The 22,603-nt window shown below is 42.9% G+C and overlaps 1 protein-coding gene across 1 annotated transcript; it reads left to right on the forward strand.

Annotated features, from left to right (window-relative positions):
• Positions 1-590: 590 nt before the first annotated feature.
• Positions 591-22,045, forward strand: PAX9 (paired box 9). Its single transcript, XM_074328167.1, has 5 exons — positions 591-886; positions 4,746-5,140; positions 5,886-6,512; positions 9,477-9,619; positions 19,065-22,045. Exons 2-5 carry the CDS (start codon positions 5,137-5,139, stop codon positions 19,317-19,319), a joined length of 1,029 nt encoding a protein of 342 aa, XP_074184268.1. The 5' UTR covers positions 591-886; positions 4,746-5,136; the 3' UTR covers positions 19,320-22,045.
• Positions 22,046-22,603: the final 558 nt, after the last annotated feature.

Here is a 22,603-nt window from a genome sequence, read left to right on the forward strand (position 1 = left end):
AGCGGTGTGGCTTCTATAGATGCTTGGACCCAGGCAGGATAAAGTCCCTCCTCCCTCTGGCGGGAGGCTCAGCTCGGCTTCCCCGCAGGGATCATCTCAGCCCCTGCCCCCAGCCTGGATCAGAGCCTTGACCGCCCCTGCCGTCCCGCAGCCACAAGTTTTGCCCTTTTTACAAAAACGTGTTCTCTTTCATTTGCGGATTTAATAAACAAATGTAACCATATCACACTGGGCTCCGCGCCGTCCTTCTGAAAGCAATTCCACTGTTGAAAACTGAAAAATGGGTGTAATTTGCGTTCAGAAAGTGATGTTAGGGTCACGGCAATTTCCCGGGCCGTTATTTATTTTTACTTTAAAGTCTTTAGGGAAGATTTGCTTATATACTCAGAAACCTTCCAATGCGAGGGTACCAGCAATCGCGCGCGCCTTCAACGCGAGGGGGAGGGGTGGAGAACAATTACTGAGTGACGCTAATATGGGGAAACTGAAAAAGAAATGTCGATTGTTTTTATTGTAACAGAAGGAGTGAGCAAACAAAAAAACCAACCCCGGGTGATCGGAAACAGGCAGGCGGAGAATTAAAAGCGGGTTTCAGGAGGCAACAGGCCCCTCCCCTGCCCTCGGAAGGAGGAAGCGGGTGAGGAGCGCTCGCAGCCCCGGGGCCGATCCTACGGCCCACAGCAGAATTTCCGCACTCTGGACCGACCAGGCGGGCTGCTGCCCTCTGGGGAAAGGGTCTTTAATCGTGAGCATCGTCGGCAGGAAGGCGGAGAGGTCTTGGCAAATCTAGGAGAATCCTCTGGTCTCCTTTTGGGGGCCCCTGCCCCCTCTACTCGGGCTGCTGCGTCCCGCCGCGTCCACAGCCCGGCGAAGTCCAGGCCGGCAGGTCAGTGTGCGGATACCCCCCATCTCGCCTGGCTGGGGCTCAAGGCCCCCGCGGGCTGTCTCTCCCTCACCGCAAGGCTCTTGCCCCTAGCCGCTGCCCCCGCCCCCGCCCGCTGTTCCACACGCAGCTACGCCGGGCTTCATCTCAGGATGGACCCTCCCTCGCCTTGGGCACCTGTCGTTGGGAGGTCCAGAGGGAGGAGGAGCGGCCGCAGACCCTGCGAGGCCGGGACAAAGCAGCGGGCCGACCCGGGTTGGAACCCGCGGTCCCGGTGTTGGCAGCGCAGTTTGGCGAGGACTGGAGAAATCCGGCCTCTGTCTCTCTACGCGGCGCGCAATCCTTCACTTACCCTGGAAGAGGCGCTCCTTTGGGGGAATGGGATCCGAGATCTTGGCTCTACCGCATTCCCCCTCAGACGACTGGAAGAAGTGTGCTTTTCACTTTGCTTCGATAACACGTTGCGGAGCTTAGACTTTGGCTGCTCTCGATGCCCGCAACTCTCCGGGTAGGGCGAGAGACGGGTACAGTCTCCTCGGCCTTATCTGGGGTTATGTCTGTTTCCAGCACGGGGGCAAGTTGGAGGAATCTGCTCCTTAATATTTTCCTCTGTCAACTGTGTTCTTCATAAGTGCAACTAGGAACAGCAGGACCCCTCTCCAGCGCAAACACACGCCCCTTTCTAGCTATACGCTCCCCCCACCCTCATCCGCAGTCGTCGCTGACCTGGCGACCCCTGGATGTTGGCGCCCGGCGGAGCAGGCCAGTGCGTCGGTCAGGACTGGAGAGCGAGGGGAGGTCTCCCTACTCCCTGCACAGCCTGTAACGCCGGGGTCCTACCTCTGCAGCCCCCGGGCGCCGTCTGCCGGGCCGCGAGAGGGAGACCTCGGAAGGAGCTAGATTTCTGTTCGTTCTCGGCATCTCTCTTCAGACCCAGCTAGTGCCGGGAGGGGGGCGCCGCAGGTGACCGCCCGCGGCACTGGGCCCGCTGACAGATTTATGAAGACTTTACAGCATCTGGCCTGGGCCCGAAGAGGCAGGACAAGAGTCCAGCCAAAAAGGCGCGCTGCGGACTAAACTTCTCCTAGCCTCGTGCTCAGGCTGAGCCGCCTCTGACGTCCTGGGCCCTGGCTCCCCTCGGGCGGGTGTACATGTCTGTCCCCGCCAGTGCCGAGCGTTCGGATTCTCTCCACTCCGCGTAGCCCCTGCTTCACACCCTCCCGCCCGGCCAGCTTCCAGTCTCCCACTGAGTAAATATTTACCCAGAGAGCGGGTCGCCCCTCAGACGAGGCCTCGGCTGCGCCTTGGGAAGGGCTTTGGCTTCTTCCCGGCCTGTGTCAGCGGCAGGCCTTCCTGGTTGTTTTGGTTTTGATCTTAAATTTATTTTAGTTGAAATTCTTCCGATCTCTGCGTGATCTCCCGGGTCCAGAGCAGACAGTAACCAGGGGGCACTGACCCCAGCTGACCCCTGCTCTTTCTCTCAGTCCTCCTGCATCCCTACGCCCACCATTGAGGCTCACTGTCCCTTAGTCTCTCTCTCTCTCTCTCTCTCTCTCTCTCTCTCTCCCCCCCCTCCTTCCCTCCCTCTCCCATCTTTTCTCTCTTCTCCTTCCCTCCCTCCTTGTGTCTATGTCCCTCTTTCAGGTTTCTGGTCTCTGGTTCATCAGGTTTCTGGCTACCTGGCCACAGCGCTCAGTGTGCGACCCTGGGAAGGTTCAGCATCAGCCCCTTCCTCTAGGATCCCCTGAAATTTCGACTCCTCTTGTCCCCGGAACCCAGCCCCGGCTTGCCGCGGATACTTGGTGTCCCAAAACACCCGAGATTTTACGTGCGCTCTTGGGAAATCGCTGAGCTGAGAGTGCGGAACACCTGCACCAATACCTCCCCCTCGCGCGTGATGAGGCTGGGTTGCAGTCCAACCGAGCAAGGGGTCTTCCACAGCTAAGACCGCGTGCGGCTAAGACCAAGTCCAGCAGGTGGAAATGCAGCGATAGCGGCGGGCGGACCTACTCAAGAGCGTGGGAGATGAGGCAGCTGAAGGAGTCGGGGGAATGAGAGGAAGTTGTGTGTTAGGTCCACCTACCGTAGCTAGAACGCTAAACAACACCAGTTGCTGGATCACTCAGGGCTGGTGCTGTAGAGCCACTAAAGCCTTCCAGGGCTCATAGACCCAACTGGGGCACTGGGTCTTGCCGGTCTTGCCAGCTCGAAGGCGGAACAGCATTTTATGGGATGCGTTAACTTCGGGGACGCGAGCTGAGCCTACAGTCCGCCTGCAGCAGGTCCCTACTTACCGTGTGTGTCTGCGGGGGGAAAGGGGAGGGATCAGGGGGATTTGATCAGGATGCGTAGAGTGTTCCTTCCTTCGCACAAGCCTAAGGCAAAATCGTTAGCTTTCCTCAGATACTGCAGTCGCCAATTAATTTGCAGCCTAGCCCCAAGAAAGAGCTGCTGCTTTTAAAAGCTTGGATCCCCAAAAGACCTCCGCGGTCTATGTAAAGCGCCTGGCGGTGCCACACAACAGATACTGGAGGGTCAGACCAGGATGAAATCGCTATCAAATCAAACTTCGAAATGTTAAACAATGGGGGGGAGAGGGCAGACAAGTTCAAGTACTGTATTTCTAGTACTTGTGGGACTTTTCACAAGAACCGGGTTGTAAAGAATTAAGAGTGTTTGAATTCCTCTCTCCTTTATCTTTCAAATCCTTTATATCTGTAAATTTGAACTTAGAGTCTACTTCCACAATAGAAGAGTATCTGGAGATTGCTGTTCTTTTCAAAAAGCACAGCTGATCATTAGTTTTTCCTGGGTTCTTGTCACTTACTGGCTCAGGATCTAGGCCCAGTCAGCTTCCTAGTGTGAAGATCAGAGCCACACACATCCCTTGGGATTGTGGGAGGATCAGCCCGAATCCTGCGTGCACAGAAGGAGCGCTAGACTGTCAGGTAGCAAGCAGTATGTGTATCATCTACCCAAAGAGTACAACTCCCAAGTTCATTAAGAATGTTCCCCATCTTGTTTTTTTTTAAATTTTGATTGGCATACTCCATAACTCAAAATGTTGAATAATTTTGGCGGTCCAAGAATACTGTAGGCTTTAGATTAGATGTAGAGTGAACGAAAGAGGAAATTCAGAAGTAGGATGAACTTTAGGGCCTCTGCCAGCTAAACGGAAGACGCGGGAATTACATAGGTATATGTGCAGGCCCTTCACCTTCTTGGGACCAAGCCTTTTTCATATATAAACAAAACTCCTTTGCAGCGTTTTGCTGGTGGTGGGGAAACCGGCAAATCAAATGTTAGCACTGAGGACCAGCCGACCAGCCTCTTGACAGCGCAACAGCGCGCTGGCCTCCGCCGAAAATGCCCCACGCACAGGCAATCGGTCGACTTTAGCTATGCGCTCGCTTTAGCTGGATGTAGTTACATTCTCTGCACCTCGCGGCTCCTGCCTGGAGCCTGCGTAGCTAAGGTTTGGACCTATGTTCCTGGATAAACCTACTAGAGACTGCTGTGGGGAGCTAGTCAACCCGGCGGAGGAGGGGTCTCCACCTGGTGGTAACAGTGGCCTTCACCTCTGGCTCGTTCTCCCCTAAACCTCCTCATCTCTCCCGTGGGCCTACCTTCTCACACCTGCGCTCTAGCCACCTGTCTGGGGTGAGGTAGAGTAAGCTGGTAACAATTCTGAGACGTTCGTCTGTCCCCCAAAGAAATCTCCTCAGTCCCTTCCTTCTCCGAGTCCCTCATATTGAGACCAAACGCTTTCATTTGCTTATTCAGCATTTTTGTCAGCCTGATTTTGCTGTCTGTTTGCGTTGCTCCTTGCAAGGTGTCAAACACCCATTTTCTTTGTATTTAGTCACCCAGGTGCAGAGCGAGCTTGAAAGAGACAGCGGAAGGACTTTCCCGGACCGCGCTGTCGCTCACCGGCCCACACCAATCACCACGCACTTTGCCCTCGGGCCCTCCTCTTTGTGGGGCGTGTCCCTAGTGAGTGATAGACAGAGCCGCCCGGCCCCGCTCAGCCCAGCCCACGTTGCTGCTTAGATTGAAATGCAGAACTCAAGCCTCTTTCATCAGGGCACAGACTTCCTTTTACTCCTTCCTTTTGCACTCTCGCCGCCTCCTCTTGGGGAGAAGCGGAGGTACCAGCGACACAGGACAGCGACAGGCTGGGCCACTGAGGCCGTGCGAAAAGTTTCTTTCTGGAAGCGCGGAACTGGGCCCCGGTTGGTGTGCTGCTCGGAGCAATGGGTGAGTGGCGGCGGGGGACGCTGTCAGAGCCGGGAAGGGAGGGAGGAAAAGAGCGGGCGAGGGAGGGAGGGAGAGCGCGCGAGGGCGCGCACCTCTGAGCGCTCACACTCTCCTTATTGACTTTGCTCGTGTTCCTACAACTTGTAGGAACACGCTAAGGGTCAGAGGCTCACAGCAGTTCAGTCTAAACGCTGGCTACTGGGTTGCTGTTGATGCCATTTTCTGATTTTAAGAGAAGGGAGCGGTGGCATCTGCAAGCCCCGCAGCCCCAGTGACTGACCAAGTTTTGTTTCACATATATGTACACACGCAAACAAAACAGAAACAAAACAAAACAAAAACCTCTAGTTTCCCCTAGTCCTTGTCTAATTACGCAGGTCCCCTGGCAGGGCGCTGGGGATTAAGGGGGAGCGGCCCAAGGACTTTAGTGCCGAGTAGCCAAATAGGAACCGGTTGCAGGCGTCAAGACCGATTTCCCCGCCTGCTTCCGAGACTTTTGAACATTCGAAGCAGCCTCACCAGCGGCCGCAGGCAGCACCGGAATGAGGGAGGGAGTCTGACTCGTCCGCGGTGATTTGGAGCTGTTCGGCAAAGCTCCTGAACCGTGTGGTTTGGGGAAAGCCCAGGTCCTTAGTCCGGGGCGGGTGCATCCGCTCTGTCCCCTGACGCGCGCGGAGGCCGAGAGGCAAGCGGCTGTCCCAAACTGCGGGTGCGCGTCTCCGCGCGCCGTGTGTTTGTTTTGCAGAGCCAGCCTTTGGGGAGGTGAACCAGCTGGGAGGAGTATTTGTGAACGGGAGGCCGCTGCCCAACGCCATCCGGCTTCGCATCGTGGAACTGGCCCAACTGGGCATCCGACCGTGTGACATCAGCCGCCAGCTACGGGTCTCTCACGGCTGCGTCAGCAAGATCCTGGCGCGCTACAACGAGACAGGCTCGATCTTGCCAGGAGCCATCGGGGGCAGCAAGCCTCGTGTCACCACCCCCACCGTGGTGAAGCACATCCGGACCTACAAGCAGAGGGACCCCGGCATCTTCGCCTGGGAGATCCGGGACCGCCTATTGGCGGACGGCGTGTGTGACAAGTACAACGTGCCCTCCGTGAGCTCCATCAGCCGCATCCTGCGCAACAAGATCGGCAACTTGGCCCAACAGGGCCATTACGACTCATACAAGCAGCACCAGCCGGCCCCGCAGCCGGCGCTGCCCTATAACCACATCTACTCTTACCCCAGCCCCATCACAGCGGCGGCCGCTAAGGTGCCCACGCCGCCTGGGGTGCCGGCCATCCCCGGCTCGGTAGCCATGCCGCGCACCTGGCCTTCCTCCCACTCCGTCACCGACATCCTGGGCATTCGCTCCATCACCGACCAAGGTAAGGGCTCAAGGGTTGCTGTGCGGATGAGCAGAGCCTCTCTCCGCATCCTCGCTGGGGTCTCTGTAGCTGCGGCCTACGCTCGCGTTTATCTCATCACCTGGGGCCTTTCCTTTGGAAATGTAAGGAGTCCTCCCAGGGGGTGTCCTGATCTCATTAAGTTGAAATTCATGCCCTTCGTTTCCTTGCCACACACAGTCTCCTGCCTCATCTCAAACTACCAGACCCATAACATCCCCCCATCCCCAACACATGGTTCGCATTTTCCACCCTCCCCCTCCTCTCGCGCCGCCGCAGCCTCAGACCGGCTCGCTCACTTGGGGAGCTCAGCCTAGGCCGGACTTGGGGCGCAGCCCGGGAAGCCCGAGCCGGCGTGGGGCTGCCGGCTGCAGACACCGCTGCGGGCAGCCTGTTTTGGGATCAGATGCGGCCGCGAGGAGTCGGGCACCCTGTGGAAATTGCAGTATTCTTCTTGGATTCTGGCAATCAGGCCAAATTTGCTCAGGCAGGAAGTTCAAATGTCACCTAATTGGTTTCATTCTTATGCTTCACTTCATTTTCCTCGGAAACAGAGGTCCCGAAGTTACTACTAGTAACTTGTATGTTACTGCATTGCTCATTCTGGGACTAATTTTCTGCGTTATTTCTCTCTCTCCTCTTTCTTATCTTAATAGACTTCGCTATATTATGTATCTTAGAAAGTGGCACCAACCACCATTGTGATAGAGACAAAAATGCATGGCAATTTCCTGTTGTCCTCTCGTCTGCTCTGTCCCGTCCCCCATCCCCCCCACCCCTCGCCTGCCACTTCCCTTTAGGGTCCCTTGGTGCCGGAGAATGCAAGTGGACATCAACGGTAGTCCCTGCATTTTGCCACCCCACTGTTCCTTTTTTCTCACCCTTGACCTTGCAGTGTCCTGAGTGTCTTTTCTGCTTGATAAGAATGATTCCTCAAGCTCTCCTACTCCCTCAGGCTTCCTCAGGAGACCCTAGTTTGTTTTAGTTCCTGCGTTGTTAAAACAAAACAAAATAAAACAAAACAAAGGCATAAACTTCTTTCTCAATAGGGAGAAAAGAAAGTCAAAATGCCCTAGATGCAAAATTTAAATATTGCAGAGATAAAGAGACTCCCTTCTTAATTTCTCAGCCAAAAGTTTAAAGGTGCAGAGGAAAAATTAAATAGGAAAGGGGGGGGGAATAGTTCCTTTAATTATTTCCTGCCTTTCTTAGTTACCACCACATTGGCACAATTATCTTTTTAAGTAATTAAAGCAGAGCCCCAGTTTCTCATCTTCTCATTCTCTGACTGTGAATTTACAAGATCTTTCTAAGGGTTCAATTTTGTCTTATTTGGAGCTGGTTGGAACTTTAGTTGGAGAGAGTTTGCCCTTGATTTATAGGATAAACTGACCTCACTGACATTTAAAGGAAGCCCCTGTTCATGGGAAAGTGTGAGATCAGCAGAAATGGGGGCTCACAGGGGGATCTCAATTTCTTAAGATAACTTCAGGCTTGTGCCCACCGATTGCCTTTTGTCTGGGAAGGCAAAGAGAGACTGGCAGTTCTGGGCCAAAACACAGTCTCCTGGTGCAAATTGGAATACAATTTAATTCTTTGGAGAAGGGGAGGAATAGTGAAAGAAGACTGACAGAGTTGAAAAGAAAACGTTTCTTCCCTAGGGATCCTACAATCAGACCAAATGTCAGTTGCAAAACTATTGGGTTATGGAGAGGAGTAACTTCATAGATGTTGTTGATTCTGGATGCCAGCTTTAAACAACCTGTTTTCTGACAAATTTGTGCCTATAAAATGATTATTTCTATAAATGACTATTTCTACAAAACGATCAGTGCTTCCAAGCACTGAGTCAGATGGAAGTGTTTAAAATCAAGTGGTTGTGGCTTTGTCAAACTTCGGTACTCCATCCATAGGTCCCAAAGACAAAACACACTGCTCACAGTCTTCAAACATCTCCTGTTTAAAGTTGCACTTGGTCACTTAAAGACACCAATGATTCAATATGCAGACCCTTAGGTATTGTGGTAATCAGTTTACACCATATAATTTTCTTTGCATCTCTAGTAAGAACATAAAGGATAACTGGTGGCTTTACTCCTTTTTCAAAAACACTCAATTCTACTTTCATTTTTCTTAACCTTTTACATCATAAAAACAAAGCAAAACAACCCTCTATAACCTTACCACTGACACGTGTGGCATTTACAGTGGTAACTGTAGTGTTTACTTTTTGAGTCATATGCACATAACCTCACATATTTAATGTATAGAGCTAGAGCATCAAGGTTCGTCACACACAAGGTATGCACACACAAGGCAAAAACTGCACATATATTTTGCATGTGTATTGTGGGCAGCATTTAGTTATTTGTTTGCCAAGAACTTTGCAGGTCTTTTGTTCCATCTATTGACATAACTATGAGGTCCCTACCTCATAGGGAGCACTTACCTGGATGTTTCTACGTACCAGCACAGGCGCTGGGGTTGGCCAGGACGTTCCTCTCTCCCTTTTCATTCCACACCAGCCCCAGATTTTTGTCAACGCCAGTCGACGCTGGGTTAAGATTGAGAGAACGGCCCATCCACCTTCAAGGGTTCTTTCCCCCATCAGGGACAATTTTGGCAAAATTCTCAGGCTCCTTCCACTCGTTTCTCCGGGGGAGAGCGGAGGGAAGGAGGAAATCAAAGGCCGGTTGTCGAAGAAAAGAAATCTTCCCGCAGGCATGGGTGAGAGACCTAAGAGAGGCCTACTCCGAGGCAAGTAAACTTCACCCGGCCGTGGGCTGGAAGCCGGAGAGGCCGCGCCTACGCCCGGCGCCCCTGGGAAGCGGAGGGCAGGGGACCAAGGTCAGAGCCCTAGTGCTCGCTGGTCACGGGTTCGGGTCGCGTCTCAGGAGGAGGCGCACGCTTTGGACCTCCAGCCTGACGCCTTCTCCTCCTCCCCAGGAGTGAGCGACAGCTCCCCATACCACAGCCCCAAAGTGGAGGAGTGGAGCAGCCTGGGCCGCAACAACTTCCCCGCCGCCGCCCCGCATGCGGTGAACGGGCTGGACAAGGGAGCCTTGGAGCAAGAAGCCAAGTACGGTCAGGTGAGGAGGCGAGGGCCCCGCCCGGTGGGCCGCGTGGCGGCGGGGTTAGGGCGATGGAGGACCGGTCCTTTTCTAAGCCTCGACAGAGGGGAAGCCCAGGCCGACGGCCGGTCGCCGCACCAGCCCCATCCTTAGTTGTCCAGGGCGGGATGGAGGCCCCTCTGAGGACGGAATTGAGGTCTCGACCCCCGCTAGGAGCCCGGGGCCCTGGGGCGGCCGCTCCCGCGGCGCGGCCCTGGAAGCGCCTCGGGCCGTTTGGAAGCCCTCTCCGCCGCACGCCTCGGGGCCAGGGTCTCCCGAGGAGGGCGCTTCCGAAAGGCCGGGCGAGCGGCCTCCACGCCCGCCAAGCGCACGCCCGAGGTCGCGGCCCGGCAACACCGCGGCTGCGGGTCCGCACGCTCGGACCCTGCGCGCACCGTGGCTTCCCGAAAACAAATAAGCGTGGCTTGTCCTGCGGTAGTGAGAAGAGGGCAACCAGATAAACTTAATAAAGTTACCATTTCCCGATTAAAGGTCACGTCGTAACCTCCCAAGGGAGCTTAGTGAGAAAACCTCAAATTATACAGACTGGCTGTGGACCGTTTAATTTTTCTTTCCCTCTGTCCCTCCCCCGACTCTCCTAAAGAAAAATTAAGACACCCGTGTTTTCTTGTTGTTTTTCTGAGAAAAACTAAGCAACCACATCACAAAATAACAAAAGCCCAAAAGTTTTGAGTCTAAATTCATCACCACGCTAGGACCAGGAGGAGTTCAAAGCCAAAGCTCTCTAAAAGAAAAGGAAAAAAAAAAAAAAAACAAAAAAAAACCCACAAACAAAAAATTAAAAAACGAAAAATAGCATCTTCAGTTTTCTGGGAGCAGAGCTGGGTAGGTTTGCAAATTTCTTCATACCAAACTCCAATCCCAAAGCCTCAAAATACGCAGTTTTCATTTTATTCTTTTGAAGTCTTAAAACTTTGTGTTTTCTTATCTGTAAAAAGCAGCTTTTTAAGTAAAATGGAACTTGTTACTTTTATTCACTTGGGAAAAAAATCCTACTTGTTATTTTCTCTAACAAACTCATTTCCACTTTTCCCCCTCTTATTTTGTTAAAACAGAGACAGATACATATTAGTAGCTCTCCTCTGATAAACATCACAGAAAATAGCAACAAGGAAAGAGTCCCTTTCCTGAGTCTGTTTCTATTGTTAAGAATGCCAATGAGAAATTATAAGAAAGTTTTTAATTTTCTTTTAGAAAAGTGCCTGTAATTCGTAAAGAAGAGGCAGTAGGTACACTGGTTAGGAGCTTGGATCTTCTGGCAACTTCACCACTTAAGCAAGTTATTTAACCTTTTAGAGGCTTCATTTCTTCATCTGTAAAATGGGGATATAATAGTCCCAACTTCAAGAGATGTTGTGAAGATTCAATGAGATAATGCAACCATATGGCATATAGTAACCACTCATTAAATATTACCTGTGGTTATAAATGGAGGTTGGAGATTGACTTTTAAAAACAAGCAATTTTTTTTTGGTCAGAATATACTTTGTTCAGAGAACTAATAGTCAAAAAGTGTCAAGGTATTTTGTTACAAACAATAGGAGTGTATATAAAACACCTAGCATAATAGCAAGCATTTAATAGTTCCTCAGTAATTTTTATTAGTTCATCATTTCTAAGACTAACATTGTGAAGTATAGAGTTGAAAAATAGTCTCCAATTCCCACATATAATTGATGAACCCAGTTTATATATAAAGCAGTGTCATAATCCAAAAACCATTGTGATTATTTTTACTTTCTTGAATTATAGATTTAGCATTTAAACTTACTTAGAAATGGTTAATCTATACATATACTTCAAAACCAAACCAATGAATTTAAAATAAAAATAGAACACTTTCAAATGATCTACTCTGTATATTCATTGAACAGTGAAAATAGATTACATTTTATACACTGAATATTAAATCACTAAATTCAGATTCATAAAAGCAACTAACTTAAGAAATAAGTGGTCAAATAAGTATTATTCTAAATACTTAAGAGAACAAGTTAATTTTCTTTTTTCCAGAAGAGAAAGTTATTTATATGAAACTTACATTTGGAAAGTTCTTAATTGCAATATGCTAATCTTCTGCATTGCCATGTAGTAAGATAATTCAAATGATGTAAAATTTCAAAACTTGAAAAGTTTCTAAGCACAGTTAAATCAGTGTTTACTCTATGCAATCATCAAAATAGTGCTTAATGCAGAAGGTGTGCTAAACATGCACATAAATTTAGGCCAGGTCATTTTATGAGCAATTTTGGAATTTAGAAATTGATCTCCTTGAGAGTAAAATTATACATTAGTACATGCTCATAAACATACAGAAGTGAGGTGTGTTTTACATTTATTTTGGTATTATATATATCTCTGTCTATTTGCCTTATGAACAAAATTTGAAATCTTTGACAAAAAATATATTCTCAAAAATTTTACACATAACACTTTCAGGACATTTACAATTGCTATTAAATAGTGCATATTACGTGATCTTAGTTTTATTTTAGTATATAAAGGAAGAAATTGAGAATTCAGAATCATAGGACTTAGAGCATAAGCTTTCCCCAGAAAACACCTGTAAAATTACCAAAGAGGCTGAATTGACAATTGATTGTAGGTAGAATTGATTACCGTAATCTAGTTTCCATTTTCAGTTTAAACTGCAAAAAAAGATGCCCAATTGCTGGTAATTAGAACCTTATGCATATTTGTTACACATGCCTATCTTTTGATTTTAAAATAGTAGTTTAGAATATTCAAAACCAAACCAACCAATTTAAAATAAAATTGAACACTTTCAAATGATTTACTCTGTCTGTATATTCTGAACATGAAAATTGGTTACATTTTATACACTAAATATTAAATCACTAAGTTATCAGATTTATAGAAGGAACTAACTTAAGAAGTGGCCAAATAAATATATTCTAAATACTTAAGAAAACAAGTTAAATTTTTTTCCAGAAGAGAAAGTTATTTATATGAAACTTACATTTGGAAAGTTCTTAATTGCAATATGCTAATCTTCTGCATTGCCATGTAGTAAGATAATTCAAATGATGTAAAATTTCAAAACTCAAAAGGTTTCTAAACACAATTAAATCTTGTCTTACACTTTGATATTATGCTGCAATTGATATTTTATAGTGCCATTCAGAAATCTTTATTGTCTACCTCTGAGGATAGGTAAAAAATAATATTTATTTATTTTGGCTGTTTTCACCCACATTTTATATTGGGCTAGAACTCTTTAATCTCTTCTAATTCTGAATAGCAACAATGATTTTTGGTTCCTAATGGCTGTTTTTCTTCTGTTGAAAGCATAAAATTTGTATTGAATGCAATTGCATGGCAAAACAAACAAACAAACAAACAAACAAACAGAATCATGGGTTGAAATATAGTTACCCTTTACTTAGTACTTAATGAATTAATGCCTCATTTTATTTAAACAGTTTATAAATAGTTATATAGCTTTTGAAATATTTTCTACAATTGGGCATACCTTTTCAGAAAAAAAAAATTGCATATCTGGTACTCTAAAGTATCTGAATGGTAGATTTATAAGCTTTGGGTATCTTCATTTTGGGGTAGTATATATTAACTCAGACAGCAAGTTTAATATAATATTAGCTACAAATTGAGATGTCAGAAATGAAGACTAGTCTAAATATTTGGACTTAAGAAAAAATTCAGACGTGTGAAAATAGTTGAATTTGGAGACAAATTAATCTGAAAGTCTTATGAAGCATTCATTTGTACATTGAATTTGAAATACAGTATTTCAGAATACTGAATATAATTTTCTAGTACACTATTTTAAAACTGGCTGTCTTAGCAGACATACTGTTCTGGTGAAAAGGTAAATGAAGTTGCACTGGATTTTTATTAATATCAAATACAGTTAATTTTGTGTTAATTTATGCTTTTGTAGAGAATGCAATCTTAGACAAATGCCAATAGACAGTCTTTGAAATTCATAATACTATCTATTATGAAAAACATACTTCTACCTATTTAGTTTTTAACTATTAGTGTTTTAAAACAAAATTAATGATTATGTATCAGCAAAATGTGTCTCATAAAATACAAAAAGTGATTAAAATTTTTTAAGGCTACATCAATTTAATGTTTTGGAAACATAAAATTTAGAAAAAAAATTTAAATAGCAGCTTTCCATTACCCAGAGACATTTAGATCTGCCATCTCATAACTAAGCAAAATTAAGATCCTTTTGGATGAATGTTGAAACCATATTTACAACCATTTAATTTTATCAGATTTGTTTTATTAAGTCATTGCATAATGAATCAAGAAAGGCAGAACAACAGTCAGAAAAATGATTTCACCAAAAACAAACAAACAAAAACAAACCAAAACCAAAAACAAAAAACAGAAAATCTTGTTTATGTTCAGAACTAAACCATTTTCTTGCTTATGATATATTTCAAGGTTGAAATTCTAGGTGAAGCACACCTCAGTTTGTGGCTAAATCTACTTCATTATAAAGCCAAGGTAAACTCTTTTTATCATGAGAGGACTAGGTAGAACTGGTGAGTGGATGAAAGATTGTGGGTAGAGGACTTGGCACTGCTATTTGTATTTTCTTCAAGAGAGAAAATGTTGAGTAGACAATTCCCAGAATTTGAAGAATAGTCTATAACCTCTAATTGCCAGACAGTTGTCATACCAGTTTTTTTCGTGGTCATATAAGTGTTTGGATACTAATGCATTTCCATTTTCTTGGGGGTGGGAATAAATGTAATGATCATAAATCAAATAATGAAATGGCTAGGTTAGAACTTTTATTTACTTTTTTCAACAGCTTCATTAATTTTGCTTACTTAAAGTGTAATGCTTGTTTTGTGATAAAGGGTTCTTAGTTTTGTTTTTTAAAGCAAGAGTATCACATCTTTGCTTTCAAAAGTCTGCACTAACTTAAGTATACAAATGATTATGAAACACCTATAATGTGTCCTGTTTTATGGAGATATGAGATGATTGAAGCGAGTCCCTGTCCTCAAACTGTTTACAATTTAGCTTTCTGCCAATATAGCTTCTCAACATACTCATTTAAAAACATATTCTTAAAAGCTGGCAAATCTGTATTTTTATATATTGGAACAAATGAGATGAAAACTCATGCTTTCATTCACTCTAACCTTAACTAGACTACATTGCATCTTATGTATTTTTTCTGGACTATTTCCTTTAATGGTAGTGGGATAAAATCTGTCTTTTTCTAAAAATATTCAACAAAGCAAGCAACTTACTTTTTCCAGGATGCAATTTGGTCTATTTTACTTTGTACTATTAGTAATGTCATTCTCAGAATTAGGTAGTAGATAGTTTGCTCCAGAGAGTACCCTTGTACAGTTCTTTAGAGGAAAGGATTCTCTTATGGCTTTCAAGGAAGATCCACATAAAAAAGAGGTTGATGGAGTGAAGTCTTATTTATGGAATATTTAGGTAAAGTCATTTTCAAAAATGAGATTTCCATTACATGCCCATTGCAGGGGTTTCATTTGGAAAATTTGTTTACTCTTCCCTGGGGATTCCATATGTTAGTTGATTTATAAATCATATTTACAATCCAATTAAATAGAGTAATTTAGCATGTTTGCTCCCACTATATTTATGGTGTACATTTGGTAGTCTCTACTCAGCCTAACTAGCTTTCAGATTAATTACATGCCCTTCACTGAAAACATTAAACAGATTTGGGAAGTTTAAGTCATGTACTCTTTTACTGGAAAGAATAAACAAGCATCAATGCTACCTGTAGTTTTCTTTGCGGTGGAAAATTTTACTCTTTCAGTGATGGCTTCATAAATAACAATTATTTTCTCCAGTAGAGATTTGTATCTTTTAGTAATGTCACATTTCAAAATTAATAGTGAGAAAATTTATGTGTTTATTGAGTCACTAGAATGAATGAATAGTGAAGGTGGCAGGTACATTTTAAAGCATGTTTGTTCTCTGATCTAGCTTATGCTACTTTCCCCCTACATTTCTAAATATGAACTTATAAGTTAAAAGAAAAATTAAGACAAAACTTTTCACTCCAAACCTAGGTCATAATTTAACCTGAGGGAAAGCTAAGAAATATTTTTATTGTTTAAGTTTAAAAATTTCTGTTTTTTTAAGAGGTCAAACCCCTCCGAGCTTCCCTTTCTGCTCTTCCTTTCTGTAACACAGAAGAGACTGCATCACTAAAATGACTCTAAATATATTGTGGATTTTAGAGAACTTTGAAATATTTAATACTAATAGGAATAATAGCACAAAAGGAAGTTTGACGCTCTAAGTATGAGAAATGGGACAAATATGGAAAAAATTAGCAGTGTTTTTTTACACTTGACAAACAAATGTAGTCATAGACTAAGTAAGGCACCCGAAGGTAACATGGGCCTAAATCCAATGTTCTAACTCCCCCTAAATCCCAGGCACATTTTTCTAAAATGAGAGTTTAATCCAGCCGGGTTTCTCAGGGGGAGCATCTCTAGGCAAAACAAAGAAGTGGGTGCATGTAAAGGGATTGCAGACATTGCAATTAAACAGTTGAGGAGCCCCAAATAAAGGGGACACATCCGGGAGTAGTGGTTCCAAGGGAAGGGTGTAAGGAGACAAAAGGGAAAATGACAAAGCAAGTATTTCAGAGAGAACTGTTAATTTTGGATGATAGAAAAATACAAAGAAAACAACAGGCAGGAAAAATTTAGCTGTGATGACAAAGAGAACTCAACAACAGAATTTTTTCCCTACTAACTAGAACATTGTTTCTGTCATGTATGATATTAAATAGTCTAACCTATGTATTTGTAAAATATTGAGCGAAGGTTTTCATTATTTTAAAAGTCATTTAACCTTAGCATTTTAATCTTAACATTCTTGTTTTATGATTCTTGGTGCTCATTGGCATCAATAGCATAAAATATTAATTAATGTTAGACTGGAAGAGGCCAAATGCAGATGCAAGCACCTTTCCATGACTGAACTGGAACAATCGATTCCTTTCCAAACTAATTTCTCATAGGTTATTGGGAAAATCCTAGATAAACATGACCAGAACTATATAATCTCTATGCAATGCTAAATTTCTTCTGCAATGTGATCGCTCTCTATCTTCACACTCATCTGCTGAGAGCCTTACAGTGTCTCCTCTGAGCCATTCTCTAATGAGCCCTTCTCAGAAGGAAAAAAGATTTTTTTTTTTTTAGAAGCTAAGAACCAGAATGAGGATCTAGCAATGAGAATTGGGTTCTAGAAGAAGAAAGACTCTTTTTACCAGATATTCTCCCAAAAGATGTTCTGGTTTGAGATAAAATTGTGTCTGTCTTTTAATTGTCCAGCAAAAAGCAGAAAAAGATTTGCTATAGCGGATCCTACATCAGACAGGGGTGATAACTTAACACGTGGCCATTGACTTGTCAATTGGCCTACAGTAATTGGCTAAATTCTTACTCTGTATTCTTATGTATAAAAAGAGTATAAGATTTCATGTATATTCAACAGTGACATGCAATGGTTTCTTTGTTAAAAAATACAGTATCACCCTTTGGGTTTCTTGTAATACATTTTAATTTTAATTCAACATTGTATTGTACTACTTATATATCATCTTGGAATTATTATAAACTCAATAGTTTATAATGAGCACCAGAGATAAGTTCATAAACTCAATAGTTTATAATGAGCTACAATTGATCAGTCCTCATTATTTGATAAAATATGTTGGATATTTCTTGCTACCAGGACATGGGACATATTCAAGAAACCTTAGTTTCCTTTCCCCTTTCCCATTTTTCAGAGAACAGGTATTTTGACAAACAGAACATGAGGTCTATGTTCTTACAGAACAGGCACACAAGATTAACCCTCTACTTTTACTCTTATTTTGCCAGAAATCAATGAGCAGTATTAAATCACACCCATGTATATAATCTACTTCAAGTATTACTCTAAATTGAGAGAATCATTTTTGAGACCCCACCCATGAAAATAATAACCAAGTGAATTAAATTAGAAAACAATTTCTATGTTGCAATTGAATTGGAAAAACTGTCTAACATGTCTGCTTAATTTACCTCTAAGGATTAAAACAGCTTTACTAATAATAAATCTATTATTTGCATTTTACTTTCACTAGGAAATACGTTGATATGTTAATTCATTCACATCTCTACCAGAAAACAGGATTTACTGTTTATTTCTAAATAATGTAGAAATTGAGGGGAATAAATTAGGTTACTTGAAGAAGGATGCTGAGTGCTCATGCCAGAAATCAGGGTGTTTTTAATGTTGTTAATAGTAACAATACTAACAATAATTGGATGCCAAGAGAATACTGGTTTCTAGGCAGACTTGCCTGCCAGAGCTGCTGCATTTTGTTTGCAAACTAAAATTTTACATTTAAATTCATTTCAAGAGATTTATCCATGTGGCTTTAAAAAATTTACATCACAGGGCCCCAAAACTTTGCAAGCCAATTTTCCAATTTCAAAACCACATATATACAGTTCTTTTACATTTGAATAGCCAGTTTCCGTTTTGATAAAATACCCTCAATCGTCATTTAAAAACAAGAAAAATCATAGACATGCACACAACAGTTTAGTGGTTACCAGAGGGCAAGGGAAGAGGCGGGTGGTAGAAGAGGGTAAAGAGGGTCAAATATATGGTGATGGAAGGAGAACTGACTCTGGGTGGTGAACACACAATGCGATATATAGATGATGTATTACAGAATTGTACACTTGAAACCTATATACTTTTACTAACCATTGTCACCCCAATCAATTAAATAACAATGAAAAAAAACCCACTGCTTTTGCCTGTCTTTTGTCCAGCAGGCATTTACAACATGACGTTTTAAACTATGGCCCGTATTTTATTTAACAAAGGTCATGCTCATTTTGAGTTCTAACTGACAGCCCATGATCTGTGCCCTTCGTTGCTGGAAATGAAAGCTACACCAACCAGGCCCCTCACAAACGCCTCAACAAAAGAACCAAACCAAACCAAAGTACGGGGAAGGTTGACAAAGGCATATGGATAGCTGAACAGATCCTAGGAGGATTTCATCTCCGTTCATTCTTTCCTCACACTGCATTGCCTTCCTATAATTCCAAATAGCACAGCACATACTGTGAATTTTCTGGTCGTAGCCCCCTCAAAACCTTTGTGGAAAGAATAATATCTTGTCGTTTGGCATTATGTTTATGTAGCAAGACTGAACGCATTTAGAATATAATTAAAGTCAAATCTAAAAAAAAAAAAAAAAAATCAGAAAAGTAGAGTCAGAATATTGTTAGCTACTACTGCTCAGAATTTACAGTCTCCTCTCCAAGAACCAGTGAAATGTCGCTACTGTAATGTGATTATTTTCACCTCTTCTTTTTCCCACTCCTCTTAGGCACCAAATGGCCTCCCAGCTGTGAGCAGTTTTGTGTCAGCATCCACCATGGCTCCTTATCCTACCCCGGCCCAAGTGTCGCCTTACATGACCTACAGCGCAGCTCCTTCTGGTTATGTTGCTGGACATGGGTGGCAACATGCCAGCGGCACCCCACTTTCCCCCCACAACTGTGACATTCCCGCGTCGCTGGCGTTCAAGGGGATGCAGGCAGCCCGAGAAGGTAGTCACTCTGTCACAGCTTCTGCACTCTGATGGGAAATTCCGTCTGCAAGAGCTTCACCCGGGGGGCCCCCCTCTCAGCACACCCTCCCCCCTTCCCTGGTCTCGGATCCCACCCCTGCTGCCCTCCAACCCTTCTGCCTGGACAGCTGGCTTTATGGACTCACCTCCTTTGTGCTGATGACACTTAAATATTTCTTGCCATAACTTCTCTCTCACAGAAAACCTGACATGACTTTAGGATTTAAAAACAAAAGCATTATTAAGGACTGAATGAGACATTTATGCTGCCCACACACTGTTTTAATGTAGTGAAGAAACCTGCACCCCTCAAAGGGCTTAAGGAACTTTTTAAATTAGTCTTTGGTAAAACCACATGTGTATATTTATTCTAAATCAACCTAAACTTTTGAAATGTGCAATTGTTAAGATTTTGCAAAATCAATAAAGGAAAATACATGTAGAAAAAAGTAATGCTACACCCTCTAATCAAATAAGGTGACCAAATAAGCCTTAATTCATCATTAGGAAACCAATCAGCAGTTGATTTGAGTGATCCTTTGTTTATTTTTAAGAGATGACCTATTTTGTTGGAGAATATATGTATAACACAAGCAGTATCTGAATTTAGCTCCTCCTGGTGTTTTGACTTGGTTCCAAATACGATAATGTTTATATTTTCTATTAGTTTGTAAATAATGGACTCTGGATGGTGCATTTGTGTTTTTATTCCATGGGATACTCCCCTCCCCCACCCTTCTCTATTTTTTCTTTCTTTTGCAAAGGTGACTTTCTGGCAATGTCTTTGTCTTTGTTTGGTGGTGGGCCACTTGGGCTCCTGGACCTGGACTTGCCCCAAATTCTGTGTGTGCAGTGAAGGCTTCAACATCCCATGAAGGACATTTTCTTTCTACAGCAGAGGATTCAAAAACAGATAGAACAAGCCAGTCTCCCATTTTGTATTCTAATCAAACAACACACATGCCAAACATATAAAGGCAAGGGGGTGGAAAATATCTGAGTAAGAAGGCTCTAAAGAAAGTCACTTAGAAACTTAAATTTAATGTGAAACGCTTTGCAAAGACACTTAAAATGAACTTTATGTTAAGAAAACCACTGTGAAACTAAATTGTACTGTTGTTGTTGGCTTACCTGTGTGTTCAGCAATCTCAGCCCAAAATTATGTTGTAATTTAAAGAAAATGGAAAATTCTGCTCTAATGAATGTAAAAATGGCTTGCTGTGAAGTTTACATTGTTGTACAGAGCATGTTTCACATGTAGGCAAACTGGTGGTGGTATTAGGAACACAAATGCTATTTCATTTTTAAAAATTCCCTTTATTCATTTCTGGATTTACAGGACACACTTTAAACGGATAAATCTTTCTAAACCAATTTTAATGGTAATAATAGAGCTGTGGAGTATATGTGTGTGTGTGTGTGAGCGTGTGATTATGTGTTGTATTTTAAAACAATTGATTTTCTTGGGCAAAATTCTACAGTTTTTAAATCTCTTCTGTTTAGAAAGTTCTTCCTGCTTGGCAATATAGTCTTGAAAATACGTTTTTAAAACATTGGTACAAGTCATCTATTGGAAAATTAATATATTGCGAGTTTTGGGGTGTTAATTCTGTGCAATAACTAAAAGGGCACATCACTAGACATGGATGTTAAAGATGCATTCGTTAGGTGATTTTGATTTCTTCCTATCTGTGCTGTGCACAGCCTCCGTGGCAGTCCACTTCTGTCACATTGGTTTCATGGCTTCATTTAAAACTCAGATGGCTAGATTAGCTAGGTCTTCAAATCACTAGGATGTAAACAGCAGATTTCTGACATACAAGTTATGTTCGAGGAATTGCTTTTCTCAAGCAGCAGATACCTTACGGAGAGCTTTGAACTGCATTTATTTCTAAAGCAACCGAAATTCAGTGCTACAAACAGGGGATTATAACTTCAGGAGAAGAATAGCAGAAGGAGCAGATGAACTCTCAGGGCCACAGTCTTCCTTTGATCTTGTAAAACTCCTATTGACATCTGGAGTTCCCAGTCTGGTGAGAAAATAGACTATAAACCGAATGGAACAAAAATACCAGTCCAATATTTTGGTGGAGACTCTAAAACCATACCATACAGGGACTCTCCTGCCATCCAGAAAAACTGACATAAGGTACAGAATTATTCCTTATCAGATGTTTTTAGGTGGATATTAGGAGTCTTTAAAAAATATCAGTCATTTGTATGGAAACACAACTAAACCTTATTTTCTTTATCTAAATTAAGAAATCTCTTTTTATTATGCTATTTATAATTTTTTCTGGTTCTCGTACTTTTGAAAAATCGAATATTAATGGTATCAAAGTTTTCTCCCCCTCCCCTCTGGCCCCTAGTCTTTTCTTAGCAACAGTGAATTCACATGAAGTAAATTTAAAAAGACAACAGAAACCCCAAATATAATTTGTTATTCAAAGCAAATTATGGTTTAAAGCTACTTTTAAAAATAGAGATGGAAAATGGGATGGGATATGGGGTTGGGAATTGTTTGATTTTTAAACATTATTATTATTGGTTAATGTTGACATATTTCCTCTGTTTCTTAGGGGGTAAAAGTGTTGTTTTCAAAATGGAAAATGCACTCTTTCAGAGATCCTTTTCCATCCCATCCACATGGAGAGGTGAAAGGTTCAATTTCATGGCCTCTATGCAGGCAGTACTCTCTCTCACAGGATGCAAGAGTATTACCTGCAAGGATAGTTGTATAACAGACATTCTTGTTTCTCTTGTTTTTTCCTACTTTTAATGACTCTCTTATTGAATATTGGGTTGAACTATAAATTAAAAAACATGTTGCAAAGGATGTACAACCGAAGGCTGTGTATGTATATACAGTATGTCAAAAAGCCTTTATTTTTATACTTTAAATGCTCTAAATTAATAAAAAGTAATAATTACCATGTTATCTTTTATTTTTTTTATTTTCAAAATGCTTTAGTGATGTAACCTCATGGTAGAAATATCCCATACTAGTAGTTAAGAACGGGTGTCATCTAGAATGTGCAGATATTTTTGTTGACTTTAGTTACTGAAGTAACATCATTTCAGGATGCAGATATAAAATCAAGTTTGGTTATATCAAGGCCTAGGAGACATTTTTTGGAGTGCACATTAATACAGGACTCTTTGGAAATGCTAAGTATGTACTTCTATTTTGAAACATTTTCCCCTGCATACTACGTATTTTAACATTGCAAATAGCAGATTTCACACTTGAAGCTGTCACTTATAACCAATAATCTGAAAATGTATTTTACTCTAGA

Source organism: Rhinolophus sinicus, linkage group LG03 (genome assembly GCF_036562045.2).
Source record: "Rhinolophus sinicus isolate RSC01 linkage group LG03, ASM3656204v1, whole genome shotgun sequence".
NCBI classification, from domain to species: Eukaryota; Metazoa; Chordata; class Mammalia; order Chiroptera; family Rhinolophidae; genus Rhinolophus; species Rhinolophus sinicus.